Source organism: Halichoerus grypus, chromosome 13 (assembly GCF_964656455.1).
Source record: "Halichoerus grypus chromosome 13, mHalGry1.hap1.1, whole genome shotgun sequence".
Taxonomy (NCBI): Eukaryota; Metazoa; Chordata; class Mammalia; order Carnivora; family Phocidae; genus Halichoerus; species Halichoerus grypus.
Genome location: NC_135724.1, coordinates 87,599,615 through 87,616,722, shown reverse-complemented (window position 1 = coordinate 87,616,722; position 17,108 = coordinate 87,599,615). Strand labels below are relative to the sequence as shown.

The 17,108-nt window shown below is 37.4% G+C and overlaps 1 protein-coding gene across 8 annotated transcripts in view; it reads left to right on the top strand.

Annotated features, from left to right (window-relative positions):
• The window catches only part of IFT81 (intraflagellar transport 81), a 181,983-nt gene that overhangs the window by 139,606 nt on the left and 25,269 nt on the right, over window positions 1-17,108 (top strand). For 7 of the 8 annotated variants that reach the window (XM_078061006.1, XM_078061007.1, XM_078061009.1 and 4 more), the window contains one exon: window positions 7,505-7,654. The exons of the other annotated variant lie outside the window; for it this stretch is intronic. In XM_078061006.1, coding sequence (XP_077917132.1) covers window positions 7,505-7,654 — 150 coding nt within the window. The remainder of the gene's footprint in view (window positions 1-7,504; window positions 7,655-17,108) is intronic. 8 annotated transcript variants of the gene reach the window in all.

The window sequence follows — 17,108 nt, the reverse complement described above, 5'->3', positions numbered from 1 at the left end:
TTATCATCTCTTATTTTCTAGGTACTCCTTAACTATATTCAAACAGAGTGACAGACATTATTAATCATTATCCATTATTCAATTTTTATAGAATTTTGGTATATTTTATAGATTTTATTTAAAAACTACCTTGTTTTATTTTAGACAAATAATCATTCATTTTATAATGGTAACATTGTATGTTTTGATCCTCAGAGGTTCTAAAAACCCTTTACACGGTAATAAAGTATTTTCAAGAATTGGCTACCATATGGTGACAATTATGGTTATTAATAATTGCAGATGTTTAGGTCAAGAATTTGCTTTATTAAACCATTGTGGCATAATTAATTATAACAATGTTAGCTCCTATTTATTGAATGCTACACTAGGCATTGTGCTAATTGCCTTACATACATTTTCATATCACTCTGAGATAAGTATTGTTACCTCCTTTTTTTTTATTTCAATTGAATTGATATATAAAGACAAAACAGTAATTGCCTAAGGTCACTTTAAGTGGTGGAGCCAGGATTTGAAATTACATTTCTCTGACTCCAAAGCCTATGATCTTAACACCTCTCTGAACTGCTTCTGTGACCTTGTTGTACTGCTCCTAGGACCTTAATGATTAAGTCCTAAATGAAATTATTTGTGACTTTTTGCTCATATAAATTGTTACAACATGGAATTATGAGTGAATTTAATTTTTAATACTCAAAGTCTATTCAAAATAAAATCTGTCAGCTGTTAGGTTTTCGTTGGTGATGGGCTTTCTTTGAGGTGGGTTGTACTTTTAATTTAATTATACTTTTTTTAGATACATATTTGATACAAATATGTAGTTTAAAATAGTACTACAAAGCTTATAATGAAAATAATGATCCCCTTTCACATTCCCAAGTCATGCTTCCCTGAGGCAATCTCTCTTAATGCCTTTGGTTGTTTCTTGTAGTATTTACTTCTACATTTCTAAATAGCATGTTTGTGCTGAAACTTAAAATTTTTTTTCCATTTTGGATATACTACCATAGGAGATGAGGATTTAGCCTACACTTCTCATTCCCTGTCTACCCCCATACCCCATCCTTCCATTCATTAGAGCCTCCCTATGATAATTTTTTTTTAAAGATTTTATTTATTTATTTGACAGAGAGAGACACAGCGAGAGAGGGAACACAAGCAGGGGGAGTGGGAGAGGGAGAAGCAGGCTTCCTGAGGAGCAGGGAGCCTGATGCGGGGCTCGATCCCAGGACCCTGGAATCTTGACCTGAGCTGAAGGCAGACACTTAACGACTGAGCCACCCAGGCGCCCTCATTATGATAATTGTAGAAACACAGTTTACAGCTGAGCCACGTAGTATACTATGATTACATATCCTTGTAGTCTTGTACACTTGTACACTTAAAAAAAAATTAATACTGACCTATTTTTTTTGTTTTTGTTTGGTTAGTTTTTTCATGTACCTATCACCCACTCAGCTCCAGACCTTCTGATAGAACTGTACAATTGATCTTAATATGGCATATGTTCATACACAGTAATCTATTAATTATATTTTGTAAACCTTAGGTGTATTCTTTTTGGAGTCCCTCTCATTCTTCTGTTCCAGTCAGAAGATTTATATCTAGACTTGCTGTGAACCATAGGCTTGCTGTAAACTGTAATCTGGGGCTTCGTAGTCATCATCCTGGAAATTCTTTAACCATTCTCCTGTTTTGGATCCCCTGCTTTCCACATCCCAAGTCTTCTCTTTCTTGGTTTATTTCCTTGTTGTAATAGAGAATGTTCCTGAAAAAGAGGGACTTGGAAGGTACATTTTTGAGAATCTTGCTTGTATGAAACTGTCTTTATTCCATCTGTCTTTATTCCATCTTGTCTTTACTCCATTCCATACATGATTGATAGTTTGATGGAATGGTGAATTCTGGTTGAAAATCTTTTTCCCTGAGAATTTTGAAGACATTGTTCTGTTGTCTTCTAGTGTTCAGTGTTGCTGTCTGAGGCTGTTTTAATTCCCATTCCTTTGATATGACCTTTTATTGTTACTATTCTTGTTATTTTACCTCTTCTTGAAACTTTTGGGATTTTCTCTTTACCTCTGATTTTCTAAATTTTTAAGGTTATGGGCTTAAATAATCTTTTCTTCTTTCATTGAGCTGGGAATTCTATTGGGCCTTTCAATTTAGAATCTTATTTTATATCCTTCAGTTCTGGGAGATTTTCTTGTATTATTTCTACTCTTTAAAAAAAATTCTGGGAGTGCCTGGGTGGCTCAGTCGGTTAGGCATCTGCCTTCAGTTCAGGTCATGATCCCAGGGTCCTGGGATCGAGCTCTGAGTCTTGCTCTCTGCTCAGCGGGGAGCTTACTTCTCCCTCTCCCTCTGCCTGCTGCTCCCCCTGCTTTTGCACTCTTTTTCTCTCTGTCAAATAAATAAATAAAAAAAAAATTTTTTTTTAATTCTCTTCTTCTGGAACTCATTGGTTAGATTTGGGACCTTCTATATTGATTCTTTAATGTTTATTTACTTTTCAAAATGGTTTATTTTTTAAAATGTGTTAAGTAAAGGTAGGTGACAATGTGTTTATATGTGTGTGTGCGTGTATCATATGTGAAGAGTAAAGAACAATGAGATCATGAACATATACTTAGCACTCAGCTTAAAAAAAGAACCTTTGAGGTTCTCTGTGTGCCTCTCCTTTATCCTATTTGATTTCCACCCCTCTAAGAGGTAACCACCATCTCAAGTTAGGTATTTGTCATTTTCTGGCTCTTATTTGCTGTTTGACCACACATTTGTGTCCCTGAACTGTATTGTTTAGTTTTCCTAAGCAATACTAATGGAAGCATACTCTGTATATTCTGTAACTTGCTTGTTTTGCTGTACATTATTTCTTGAACTTAAAATTGTTTACTTTCACTGTATATATGTAGTTGAATATACAACAATTTGTTGTGGCTTGTTTTCCAGTTTTTTGCTATTGCAGTGTTTCTGTCAACGTTCTTATGTATGTGACTATGAACAGAATTTCTCCAGAGCAGTGTTTAACTTTTTTCACAATATGACACTTAAAAAAAATTGATCATTGTTTAGCATACTGAGGTAAAAGGACAAGGCTGCGTATAGCTGAGGGTGACTGGCTTGGGAGTTCTTTATAGTATCTTGCCCAACTGCTGCAAAGTCTTAGTGGATTAATATCTTGGCATACACTTAATATTTGTGCCACATGAGTACACTGGAGCATACTGCATTTACGAAGCTCTGCTCTGGAGCAGTTCTATTCAAAGAGTTGTCTGAAGTCCTGTTTTAGCCCATAAACTGTTAGTTACTAATCCATGACCATATAAGTTGAACAGAAGCATTTAGAAACATTTATAGTGACGTGATGTTTCCTAAATATTTTTATTGTTTTATTTAAGTTCTACAAATGATTAGAAATTTTTAAAACTGCTCCATCACCATAGGTAAGTTTGAGAAGCCCTGCTATTTATTGGAGTGGAGTTGGTGGGGCATAGGCTGAACACAGTGTCAACTGAAGTAGATATGAAGTGTTTTCCAAACTGTTGTTCTAAATTATAAATCCTCCATTTCCTGTGGTATACAGGTATTCCACTTCTTCCATATCTTCACCAACACTTAGTATTGAAGGACTTCTTTTTGCTAATTGGGTGGATGTTAAAATAGTATCTTACTGTGGTTTTAGTTTGTATTACTGGTTACTAATGAAGTTGAGCATCTTTTAATATGTTTATTGGTCATCTTGGATTTCTCTTCTGCAAAGTGACTATTCAAGTATTTTATCCATTTTTCTGTTGGATTATTTGTCTTTCATTTATTGATTTATAGGTTTAATTTATATATGTTGGATACAAATCCTTTGTTGGTTTAATGTGTTACAAATATGCTCTCCCAATTTGTGATTTATATTCCTAATCTCTTAATATATATTTTGATGAACAAAAGTTCTTGATTTTAGCCAAGTTAAGTTTATTGATCATCTATTTTCAGTTTGTGCTTTTTGCGTCTTGTTTAATAAATCCTTTCCTATCTCAAAGGTATGGTGATATTTTCTTATATCCTAAAAGATGTTTATCTTTCACATTTAAGTCTGTAATCCAGTTGGAACTGATTTTTATATGTTATGAAGTAAGGGGTCCATTAATTGAAATTGTGTTCTTTTCCCTCAAGTTTGCCACAGCAGCAGTCTACATAAACAAAATCCCTTTGAGAGCTTTAATAATTTTAAAAATACATAAAGCTTTCCTGAGACCAAAAAGTTTGAGAATCACTGTTACAGATCCACAGGAAAAATTAAAAGCTCCAATAAAAAAATGGGCCAAAGACAGGCAAATCATTAAAAAAAATTCCCCCAGATGAATAATGAACATGACAAAAATGAATTTCCTTAATAAAGAAATTCAAATAAAAAGTAAAATACTATTTTAATTATCAAGTTGACAATTATTAAAGGCACTATAAATAGCCTTTGAAGGGCATTTTGACAAAATACATCAAAACCTTATTTCCTTCTGACCATTTCTGGAAGTATGTCCTATAGAAATTGTTAAGAATGTTTCTGAAGTTTTAGCTTCAATATATTCATCATGGTTTTTTGTAACAACTTGAAAATTCAGAAATAACCTAAAATCCAAATGATAGTGAGAAGAAACTTCCAATGGAGGAAAAACATTGATAATGTGTTTTCTGTCCTCTAATTTCATCCAGCGTAGTGGATCCCTTAGACTGCTTTGATGGCCACCTATTGCTTAATTGTACATAACTGTCATTAATCTGGCCCTGACTACCCTTCCCTTAGGTAGTTTGTCCTGTGAATGTCAAATAATAACCAATTAGCATAGAGCATATTGAGTAATTGGTGGGTTTGTTCTTCTACCAAAAATATTTATAGCTTTTAGCTTTTAAAAATAATTCTGGAGCACAGCATGATAAAGAAGGGAAAAATTGGCCTAGATAATACAGAAGATAGCAGATGAACAGGGTTGATTTCATTTTGGGCACTTTGCCCAGGACACTTTTAATAGAACATATAGTTACTCTAGGGATTCTGAGTCTGTGGTTATGTCAGGCTTACACATTTATTCTTTAAAAGGAAAAATTGCAAGTTATTGGACTCTGGGTACATTGGTATGACTTAAATTTTTAAACCATTCCTATAATCCAGCCATTGATAATTTGCTGTGTGTGGGCTGGATTCCTTACTATTAAAACTAACTTAATCATGGAGAGAAAAATATTTTGAACTTCCTTCTTCTAAAACACAGTGGGTTCTTCATTTCTTTCAAAGTTTAAGTCAAGTTTTAAAAGATGTCTAAACTAGGAATTAGATGGTTATTTTTATGTGAAGAATTTTTAATCTCACTATTGTTGTGTACTGAAAAATCAATCAATTTGAAAATTGATTGGATTTCCAAATAAGGAAAAAAATCACCTAAATTTTAGAAATGCTGTGCTTCCTATTTAACTACCTTACAATTTAGAATTATTGCCCTTATGTTTAGCCTTAAAAATTAGGAGGAAAAATAGCAACATGGTAGTAGAACTTACATTGGAATAGTGGCTTCAAGTGAATTTTTCCTTTTTCTGTTTTCCAAAATTTCAGTAATACATTAATTACTATTATTATTTAGAGGGGGGAGGGGTAGTGAGAGAGAGAATATTAAGCAGGCTCCACTCCTGGCACAGAGCCTGTCATGGCGCACGATCTCATGACCCCAAGATCATGAGGTAAGTCGAAATCAGGAGTTGGGATGCTTAACCTGTGGAGCCACCCAGACTCCCCTACAAGGTAATTCTTTGAGAATCTTAGCCTTTTTAATACCCAATCCTTTTAAAGGCTAACTTGAGAAGAGTTATAAATAATTTTATAAATAATAAAAGTAATGGGGCGCCTGGGTGGCTCAGTTGGTTAAGCATCCGACTCGATTTTGGCTCAGGTCATGATTTTGGGGTCAGGAGATCAAGCCCCATGTTGGGCTCCATGCTCAGCACAGAGTCTGCTTGAGGTTCTCTCTCTCTCTCCCTCCTTCTTTTATCCTCCCCCTGCTCACACTTCTGTCACTAAAATAAATTTTAAAAATCTTTAAAAAAATAAAATAAAAATTTCAAAAAAAAAGAATCACCTTGTATTAGGTAAAATGGAAACTTGTTTTGAAGTGATGTGCTTAAATATAACAGGCCAAATTCTTACTTGGAAATTTTCTTTATAATGTAGTTAATAAAAGGATAGAGTAGGAAGAAAAATTATTTTATATAGTAAAAAAAATCTGAAAATTATTAGTATAATGGTACATACGAGGAAGGATTTTTTTTTTTTTTTTTAAGTATTATGTTCTGTTTCAGAAATACCAGAAATTTCTCACATTTGCTTCTGGCATTTGCTTCTTATATCAAGCAATACTTTTAATGAGCCAGGATCTTTACACCTTCTGTTTCCTCTACCTGGAATGTTCTTCTTTGCCTCTTCCTCCTTCCTCCAACACACTCTTACTTCTTCAGTCTTGGCTTAAATGTAATTATTTTGAGAAGCTTGCCATAATCCACCTCCCCTAAATCCCAAGACCCACTTTTCTTGCCTTCATCCCAACCCAGGCTAAACTCTTTTATTATTTACTCTTAGGACTGCTTCACTTCTTCATAATGTTCACCATGGTTGTAAACCTCAGTTCAATGTTTGTTTTTGCCACTATTTCCTTAAGCTTGGTAAGGGCAGGACTTTGAGTATCTTGTTTAGAGTGTTATTCTCCATGTCTGGCATAGTGCCTAGTACATAATAGTTAGTAAGTACTGTTTATCAAATGAATTACTTTAATTCCTATTCATTTCATTTGCTTTTCCAAACTATAGTTGGTATTACTTAATAGTGGGGTCTTTCCATTAGAGTAGTTATAACTTTATATCATTAGTAGGTAAATAGCTGAATTAAGCAACTGTAAACTCCCACTAAGTTGGAATATTCTTAGCTTTTTAAGGTTTGGGATGAGTTTCATCCCAATGTCTCAGATGCTTCTTAGTGTATATGGTCAGAGTACATTTCTTAAATGATAAATAGTAGCTACAAGTGTTAACTATTCTGGTTGGCTATATTAATCTCAGTATATGCAGTGCTACCATAATAGGACAATATGCAAGAGATATCATGATAAGATCACAGCCAGAGTGGGTTTCCTACTTTTTCTTCTTCTTCTTCTCCTCCTCCTTCCTTTTTAACCTTTTTACTTTTATAGGGTTGAGTTTTTTAAATCCTTATTGGTAAGGCCCAAAACAAATAGCTTTTATGTAAGGATTTACAATATTTAGATGGGTCCAAAAACTAAAATCTACACAAAATATTTTAATTAAGCAGTTAGTCTTTCCAAGTTTTCTAATGAAACTAAGTAATTATTATGTACTTGTGATACCCATGTTGGACAGGAGACAATAAAATTTTTCTAGTACAATGAGGTTATATATGTTTAGCAATGACTTTTCTACTCATGAGGTTATATGCTGTGTTCTTTTATAGTTCAAACGATATGTCAGTAAACTTCGAAGCAAGAGTACAGTTTTCAAAAAGAAGCATCAAATAATAGCTGAATTTAAAGCTGAATTCGGTCTCTTGCAGAGGACAGAAGAACTTCTTAAGCAACGTCATGAAAATATTCAACATCAACTGGTAATACAGTATTATCTTGCTGTGCTAGAAATATAAATGCCAGGAGGTTTATGGGTTATAGCTGTATACTGAGGTCATTGTTTTTACTGAAAACACCATAAAGTTATTAATGTTTTCTGATTAATTACAGAAATATCATATAAACTTGTTTATTTTTTACTTATTTTAAAGATTTTATTTATTTTATTTTAATGTTTTCTGATTAATTACAGAAATATCATATAAACTTATTTATTTTTTACTTATTTTAAAGATTTTATTTATTTTATTTTAGAGAGAGAGAGTGCGCATGTGTGTGAGCAGGGGTGGGACAGAGGGAGAGGGAGAGCCTCTCAAGCAGACTCTGTGCTGAGCACAGATCCTGATGTGGGGCTTGATCTCATGACCCTGAGATCTTGACCTGAGCCAAAACCAAGAGTCAGATGCTTAACAAACTGAGCCACCCAGGTGCACCCTCATTTATTTTTTAATGTAGCAGTAAACACTAACTTTTTCATGTGTGCTGACTTTGGGGTAATTAATAGAAGTTGAATTCCAAGTAGGTTTTTCTTTGATTAGCTAGTTAATATGAGAAAAATTATCATACCAAGAGAATGACTATAAAATATTTATTTATCATGGCCTGCTGGGCAGAAATTTCTAAGCAACTACTTCCGGAGCTCTGGAAAGAAATATCTAGGAAAGATACCATATGGAAGTTTGCCTGCAAGCTTATACCATATGTATTTGTGCCTTAGTTGTCAGAAAAGAGTTAAGCCCAGAGTAGTCCCTCTAACAGCAAAATCTCTCATCGTGGACACCAGTTCCTCAGAATTTTCTTGATTTGGATTTTTGTTCCTTTCACCCATGGGGAAATTATTTCATCTGGATGTTGGTTTACCAGCTAGCATTAATATGGTGGATGTGAATGAAGTTTCAACCAGTCATGGTTAGCTGGCAATATGAACTTTGTGTCTCATGCTGTTGAATATTGTTTGCATCTAGGGAACTTCAGATAGAAAATTTACTGTGCATAATGGCACTACTTTCAGAATTGATAAATAGTAATTATGTTATTGTTCACTTCAAAAATATTTTCCAGTTTCCATTATGATTTCTTTGATCTATGGATTATTGCTTAAAACCAAATGTTGCTTAAAACCAAACATTTTCTAGTTACCTTTCTGTTATTGACTTCTACCTTATTTCCACTGTGACCAGAGAACATTCTGTGTAATTTTAGTCCTTTGAAATTTGTTGAGTATTGCATTATGGTCCAGCAAATGGTCTCTTTTGGTAATTGTCCCAGCATAGTTGAGAAGAATGTGTATTCTGCAGTTGTTGGGGATGGTGTTCTCTATATGTCAGTTCAGTCAACTGTGTTAACCATGATTTCAAATCTTCCATATTCCTATTGAGATTTTTGTCTGCTTATTCCATAGTTATTGAGAGAGGCGTGTTAAAATCTCTATGATTATTGCTTTGTCTGCTTCTTTTTTTAGTTCCATCAGTTTTTTCTTTACATTTTTTCTTAAGTTGGGTTCCTTGGAGCAGAGCCTGAGAGGGAATACTTTGTACAAGTGATTTATTGAGGGAGGGAGTGCCTTCAGAAGAAGGGGAGCGAGGGAAGCAGATAGGGCAGCAGAAAAGAGCCAAGCAAGGATGTAGTCCTGATTAGACAGCTTCATTTTGATTCTGTGAGGAACTTTGGAGGTCAGATTGCAGTGTGAAGTTGATTCCATCTTGAGGCAAAGGGGCTGGCCTTTTTACTCCCATATCGGTCAGTCAGTGGCTGGTGGCAGGATGTAACCTCCTAGCCCAATGGGAGGGCATTCTCTGGAGAAGGGGGCAACTGTGAACCTTTAGCAATCAACAACTCTCATGGCAGGTTGAAGATGAGGTCTGAGTGAGGCACCAACAACATCCATTACAATCCACCCCTTATAATGCTGGGATCTACCTGTTTCTCATGTTAAATTGACTCCATTTAGGTATAGCTTCTACAGGATTCTGGTTGGTCACAATTTCTAGGAAAATTTGTAGGAGGAGGGTTAATAGGACAAATGAAAACTCTCATTGCTGCATTTGGTCCCAAGGGCATAGTAATACTCAACATCTTCTTCCTTTACCATTCTTGATTTCCCTCATGTTTGGCTAGCACCTTCACTGGTCTAAGTGACTTTCTTGGTGGGATGACCCAGTCCCTCATCTTTAAGAGGTGTGAGACTCTAGGAACCATGACCTTAGCAGGCTGTGGTTGCTGTACTTACTCATTTATTGTTAAAACCGGGCATGGGAGTACCAAGATATGCCCTAATGGATCACCTGAGTGCCAAATATATTCCTATCTGCCCTTATTATATAGCAGCATTTGTATAGCATAATGATGTCCTGTCAATATAATAACTCTTTTCTTTGCCTGATGGTCTACAGGCATGAGGAACCCAAGTGACAAGATGGTAGCCAGAGCATTAAGTTTAAAGGCCTTTTAATGTGCTTTCTGGTGAAAGCATGCCCACTCTGGAAACCAGAACATCTACACCTACAGAGCCTAAAGGTGTCCGGAAGGGAAACATAATTCCCTAAGTGGATAAGTGGGCATCCTAGTGAGTGGTGACACTCATACTTTCATTCCGTAGTTCCAAGACCCATGGATTCTTTGTGTGTGCAACACAGCACCAAATGGTGGGCATTGGTTTAAAACGTATACTCCATCCATCCTGAAGAATAGAACTTATCCTCACAGGCCATCAACTCTAAGCTGTACCTTAGTTGTACCTTCACAAGGCCCTTCTACCAGTCTATCAGGGTAATAGCTTCCTGGATGGTGTGATATGTGGTACGGTGACTGAATCCCATGGTCATGTGTCCACCACCATATCTCCTTTGCCATAAAGTAATCCCATCGTCTGAGTGATATTATATGGAATTCCATATCAGTAGACCAGATACTCTGAGCCTTTGGATAGTGATGCTGGCTGAAGCACTGTGGGCAAGAAAAGCAAATATTTACCCAGAATCTGGGTCAGTCCAGGTCAGGATGAAATGTTGCCCTTTTCAAGGCAGAAAGATGATTGGTTTCCTCAAGGTATGATTCCATATCTAGAGCTCAGGGTTGGTCTCTCTATTGTTGCCAGGTCAGACATTTGGCAGTGGGAATAGCTAGATGGCCATGGGCAAGAGAGAGCCCATGCTATTTGGCCCTTGCTTAGCCTCCATCTTTGCCAGCATAACCATTCTGTTCATAAGCCCATTATCCAAGCACTGGGTGGCCAATGACAGAGGGTACCTGACATCTACTGTCCAAATCATCCTTTCCACTTGGTTGTTTAGTGCTCTCTTCTGCTTTGGACATTCCTAGTGGCCATTAGCATATGATGAAAAGAGAAAAGATCTTCACACTTAGTGTGTTACTCCCGTAGGTCTATCTGCATGCCTCTTCCCCAGACCTCCATGTCCCTAGTCTTCCAGTCCTGGTGCCTAATTCTCCCAGGCTCCTGACCAACAAGCTAAGCCATCTGCCACTGACCAGAGGATATAAGATAATCTAGGGGGGGTTCAAGGTTCTCAAGTGAGTCTGTGCAGGTATTCCATCCCGGACTCAGTAGTACCCTTTCTTAGAGCCCTGACTTTGTCATAGAATATAGACAGCCTTCTCTGAAGTTTTATCCTGCTAACAATTAAGTTGTGTGCCTGGTTTTCAGCTTCCTTTGCCCTTCAGCCATAGGAAATGAGGGTTTCTTTGAAGCTCCTAAGAAGGTTCTCTGACTTTATCACTTTGCTTTAAATTAATGATTAATATATTTGAGCCTGTCCTTTTATCTCTTCAACTATAAATGGAGCATAGCAACAGCCACCCCAATTCCACTGTCCCTTTAGTTATTATTTCTGCATACTTCCCAAATACCAGCAACATTGTACCAGCTATTGCATCCCTGTGACAGTTCAAGAAGCAGACACCAAGATGGGATTCGATGTACAAGAGATTTGCTGGAGGAAATACAGTGAAAGATAAAGGGAAGGGAGCAAGAGGAGGCAGAGAAAACCATTAGGCCCTAATGCAGGTCTGGCACCATGAAGGGAGAGAAAAGGAAGGAGGATTGTGTAGGAAGAGCCTCAGACTGCAGCACAGTTTTAGGTAAGTTTTGGTCAGGATGAGGGGGAGTTCCTGAGCCAGTCACCCACTAGAGGAGTACCCTGTCAGGCAGGAGCAGGCCAGCACTAGTACTATTGCCATGCTCAGTCATGCTAGGAGCAGCCTGGGGGAAGCATGGTCTTGGTAGGAACATGACGGTGGATCCAGAGGGGCAGCAATTATGGCTGTCAGTCAAGTCTGTTTCAGCAGGCTCTCCCGAAGGAGATCTGAGCAGTCCATTCTCATGACCACTACAATCACCTTCCACTTATACTCTGCCTCAGTTCACCACAAGTCTTAGCAATTGCACTGCTATAGCATGCTAACAATATTCACCCTGCCACCAGTGATGGACCCTTCAGTTCCATTCATTCAGTGAGTAATCCCACTCTAGAAGCCCATTTTTATAGTTTTGTCAGGTTCTCTAGAAGCAGAACCTGAAACAAGAATTCTTCTTCACGTGATTAAGTCGGAGAGTGCTCTTAGGAGAAAGGAAGTGAAGGAACCAGAATTAAGTAGTGAGGAAAAGTGGATTCATTTGGAGTCCAGTTTCAGTCTGATCCCACGGGGAGCTCTAGAACACAAATTGCATCACAAAGTTAGTCTCATCTTTAGGTAAGAAAATTACCTTTTCGTACCCCACTGTCAGTCACTCCTGTGCTGTGGACCCTTACCCACACCCAGGAGGTGGTGTGATACAGTTCTTATTCAGCCAAGGGCACACTTTGAAGAAGGGGTAGCTGTAAGCCATTAACAGCCAATTCTCACAACAGCTAAGGGATAGGTACACTGGCCCACTAAGCAGATCAGGACAGAGCACCCACTGCAAATATCCTGAGATTATGTTATTAGTCCATACAAATCTAGTATCATTACCTTCCTGTTAAATTGGCCCTTTGATAATTAGGAAATATACTTTTTTTTTAAATCTCATAATATCTTTTGCCTTAAAATATACTTATCTGTTATTAATACAGCCACACAAACTTTCTTCTAGTTAATGTTTAAAAGACATATATCTTTTGCATCCTTTCAACCTTTCTCCATCTTTATAATTATTGTATATATTTTAAAGATTTTATTTATTTATTTGACAGAGAGAGACACAGCAAGAGAGGGAACACAAGCAGGGGGAGTGGGAGAGGGAGAAGCAGGCCTCCTGCGGAGCAGGGAGCCCGATGTGGGGCTCGATCCCAGGACCCTGAGATCATGACCCGAGCTGAAGGCAGACGCTTAACGACTGAGCCACCCAGGCACCCCTATTGTATATATTTTATAAGAAATATATAGTTAGCTTTATAGGGGCGCCTGGGTGGCTCAGTCCTTTGGGTGTCTGCCTTCATCTTGGGTCATGGTCCCAGGGTCCTGGGATCGAGCCCCGCTTCGGGCTCCTAGCTCAGTGGGGAACCTGCTTCTTCCTCTCCCTACTGCTTGTGTTCTCTCTCTCTCTCAAATAAATAAATAATATCTTTTTTAAAAAATGAAATATATAGAGGACGCCTGGGTGGCTCAGTCGTTAAGTGTCTGCCTTCGGCTCAGGTCATGATCCCAGGGTCCTGGGGTCGAGCCCTACATCGGGCTCCCTGCTCAGCTGGAAGCCTGCTTCTCCCTCTCCCACTCCTCCTGCTTGTGTTGCCTCTCTCGCTGTGTCTCTCTCTGTCAAATAAATAAATAAAATCTTTAAAAAAAAATGAAATATATAGTTAGCTTTATATTTTTATACAGTGTGGCAATCTGTCTTTTTTTTTTTCTTCCAAGATTTTATTTAAATTGTTAGTTAACATATAGTATAGTATTAGTTTCAGGGGTAGAATTTAGTGATTCATCACTTACATATAACACCCAGTGCCTATTACAAGTGCCCCCCCCTTAATGCCCATCACCCATTTACCCCATTCCCTCACCCACCTCCCCTCTAGCAACCCTCAGTTTGTTCCCTATTGTTAAGAGTCTCTTACGGTTTGCCTCCCTCTCTGTTTTTATCTTATTTCATTTTTCCTTCCCTTCCCCTATGTTCATCTGTTTTGTTTCTTATATTCCACATGTGAGTGAAATCATACGGTATTTGTCTTTCTCTGACTGATTTATTTTGCTTAGCATTATGCACTCTAGTTCTATCCAGCAATCTTCGTCTTTTCACTGAAGAATTTAATCTCTTTACATTTAATGTAATTACTGATTTTTCAAAGTTTTCTGTTTGTTCCATCAATTCTTCATTCCTTTTTCTCCTCTGCTTATGCCAGAAACTATAACATGCACCTTTGACTGATTACAGTCTTTCCTATTTTACTATATCCTGGGCAATGAAAGAAACTTATAACACTTTAGCTCCATTTACCTCTTTCTCATATTTTGTGCTATTGTGGATATATATTTTTATGTTCTATATATAACTTGAATCCCACATGATATTATTGTATTTAATATTATTCTAGATTTATCTATCTGTTTCATGGCTCTTTCCTTCTTGCATCATTATTCTACTGGAATCTCATTTTCAGTATTTCATTTAATGTAGGTCTGCTGGTGATAAATCCTCTCAATTTTTGTTTTTCTTAAAACATCTTTTTTTGGGGGGACGCCTGGGTGGCTCAGTTGGTTAAGCAACTGCCTTCGGCTCAGGTCATGATCCTGGAGTCCCGGGATCGAGTCCCGCATTGGGCTCCCTGCTCGGCAGGGAGTCTGCTTCTCCTTCTGACCCTCCCCCCTCTCATGCTCTCTCTCTCTCATTCTCTCTCTCAAATAAATAAATAAAAATAAAAATAAAAAATCTTTTTTTTTTTTTTTTTGAGGACAGCTGTCCACTTTATTAGCCAGCAGCTGGCCTGCAGGGCTCCCTAGGGCCCACTCTTAAAACATCTTTATTGCACCTTCATTTTGAAGCACATTTTCACTGAATATAGAATTCTTGGGTGGCAGTTATTTTCTTTCAGCACTTACTTTAAAGATTTAATTCCATTGGCTTCTGGCTTCAATTATTACTTGTTATTTTTTAAGGTAGTATGTTATTCTCTGGTTGCTAGGATTTTTTTTTCTGTCTTTGGTTTTTCAGCAATTTTGCTATGATTTTCCTAGGTTTTTCTTTATTTATCTGGCTTGGGGTCTGTGAAGCTTCTTAAATCTGTGGCCTTAATGTATTTTGTCAGTTTCTGAAAAGTTCTCAGCCAGTATTTCTTTAAATATTATAATCTCATCCTTGTCTCTCCTTTCCTTGTGTTACAGTTAAAGGTACATGTATTTTAGGCTTTTTCACTATTTACCATGTTTATTATGGGTTTTGCTTTTTTTTTTTTTAATTTAGTTATTTATTTTTAGAGATAGAGCATGAGCAGTGTGAGAGGCAGAGGGAGAGAGAGAATCTTAAACAGGCTTCATGCTGAGCCCATGGTGGGGCTCAATCCCAGAACCCTGAGATCATGATCTGAGCTGAAATCAAGAGTCGGCTGCCTAATGGACTGAGATACCCAGGCACCCCATTTTGCCTTTCCCCCCCCCATTTTCCATTATTTTTGCTCTCTGTGACTTAATCTGAATTTTTTCCTGCTGTGCCATCTTCTAATTCATTAATCTTTTGTGTCGAATCTGCTGTGTAAACCATGTATTGAATTCTGAATATCACTTATTACCATTCTCAGTTCTAGAATTGCCATTTGATTTTATTTTATAGATTCTAGTTATCTGTAACATTCTCCAACTTTTCATTTATTGTCTTGAATATAATAATCACAGCTATTTTAAATGTCCTATCTGATGAATTCATCTGGGTGTCTTTCTATTATCTGTAATTTTTTTCTCTTGATTTTCAGACATTTGTTCCTGTTACTTTGCTTATCTAGTACTTTTTTATTGAATGTCAGGCTCTGGAAACATTTCCTTCCTTAAAAGAACATTTGATTTTTTTTCCTCATAGATCATCTTGATCCAGTTTTGCTAAAGCTGATATTTTTCTCTTACTCCTAATATGCAGTCCTTATACCTGTGGCAGAAACTCTACTCCCAGGAAGTAGTCCTTACTTCTTGTGCCTGGCTCTTACTCTTAGGTTATGACTCCTTAGGAGTAGCCTTTCTAGGGTTTCAGCTGATAGTCTGGAGCAACACACTTTGACTAGTCTTGAATTCCTACCTCTCTCTCCGTAGCACTATGAGATACTGAAGTCTTTGCCCAGTTCTTTAGTCACCCATCTAATTATTTCCACTTGGCTACTAGGAGTCTTACCTTCCCTGTGCACAGCTGAGGATTCGGTAATGCCCGAAGAGGAAATTGCGTACAGAATTTTGGGCTAATACTCTATAGTTCCCTCTACTCCTTTCTAAGGAGTGTCAGTTTTATTGGCAGCCCCAAATTCCAACTCTTCTTCCATTCCCTCTCTCCTTTTCCTTCTTTCCTTTTGGTTCTTCCATCCTGTTTTGAACCCTCTCCAATCAGGTCATTGCACCAAAATTTCTCTTATCAAGATCACCAGTACCTCACACTGCTAAACCCAGTGAGCATTTCTTAGCCCTTTTCCTACTTGGCCTATTAGCAGTGCTTGACATAGTCGATCACTCCGTCTTCCTTTACTTATCTTCTAGTAAACTACACTCTCCTTGTTTTTCTCCCATACTAGCACTCCTATTCCTACTCTGTGGCTGATTTCTTCTCATTTCTCCAAGGTCTAAAAATTGGAGTTCCTCAGGCTTAGCCCTTGGATCTCTTCTCTTCTTTCACTCCCTTGGTGATCTTATCCTGTCTCATGGCTTTAAAGACCTTCTCTATGCAGACAACTCCCAACTCTGTATCTCTAGCCTAGCTTTCTCCTCAAGTTCCAGTCTTATATGTATAACATCTTGACCTCTTACTGGATATCTACTAGACATTTCGAATCTTTTAAATGTCCAAAACTAAATTTCTGAACTTCATTACTCCCTCAAACCTGGTCTTACCGAGTCTTTCTCATTTCAACAAATGGCAGCTCCATCCCCTCAGTTCTGCAGGCCAGAAACTTTAGTCATTCTTTACCCTTCATTTTCCTTCACACCCTACATCTAATCTGTCATAATATTTTGTTGGATCTACCTTTAAAATAGATACACAACCACTTCTCATTACCTCTACCACCACCATCTGATTCATGCTACCATTATCTCTAACCTGAATTATTGGAGTAGCCTTCTAACTGGCTTCCTTTGTCCCTCTTCAGTTTGATCTCAGCACAGATGTTAAAGTGGCTATTTAAAAATTCCTTTACTCTGAACCACCCAACAAGCCTCCCATCTCATTTAAAATAAGCCCAAGCTCTTTCATTGGCCTAAAAATAAAGTTACCATATAATTTATCATCTGAAGTAGGACACTTTTGAA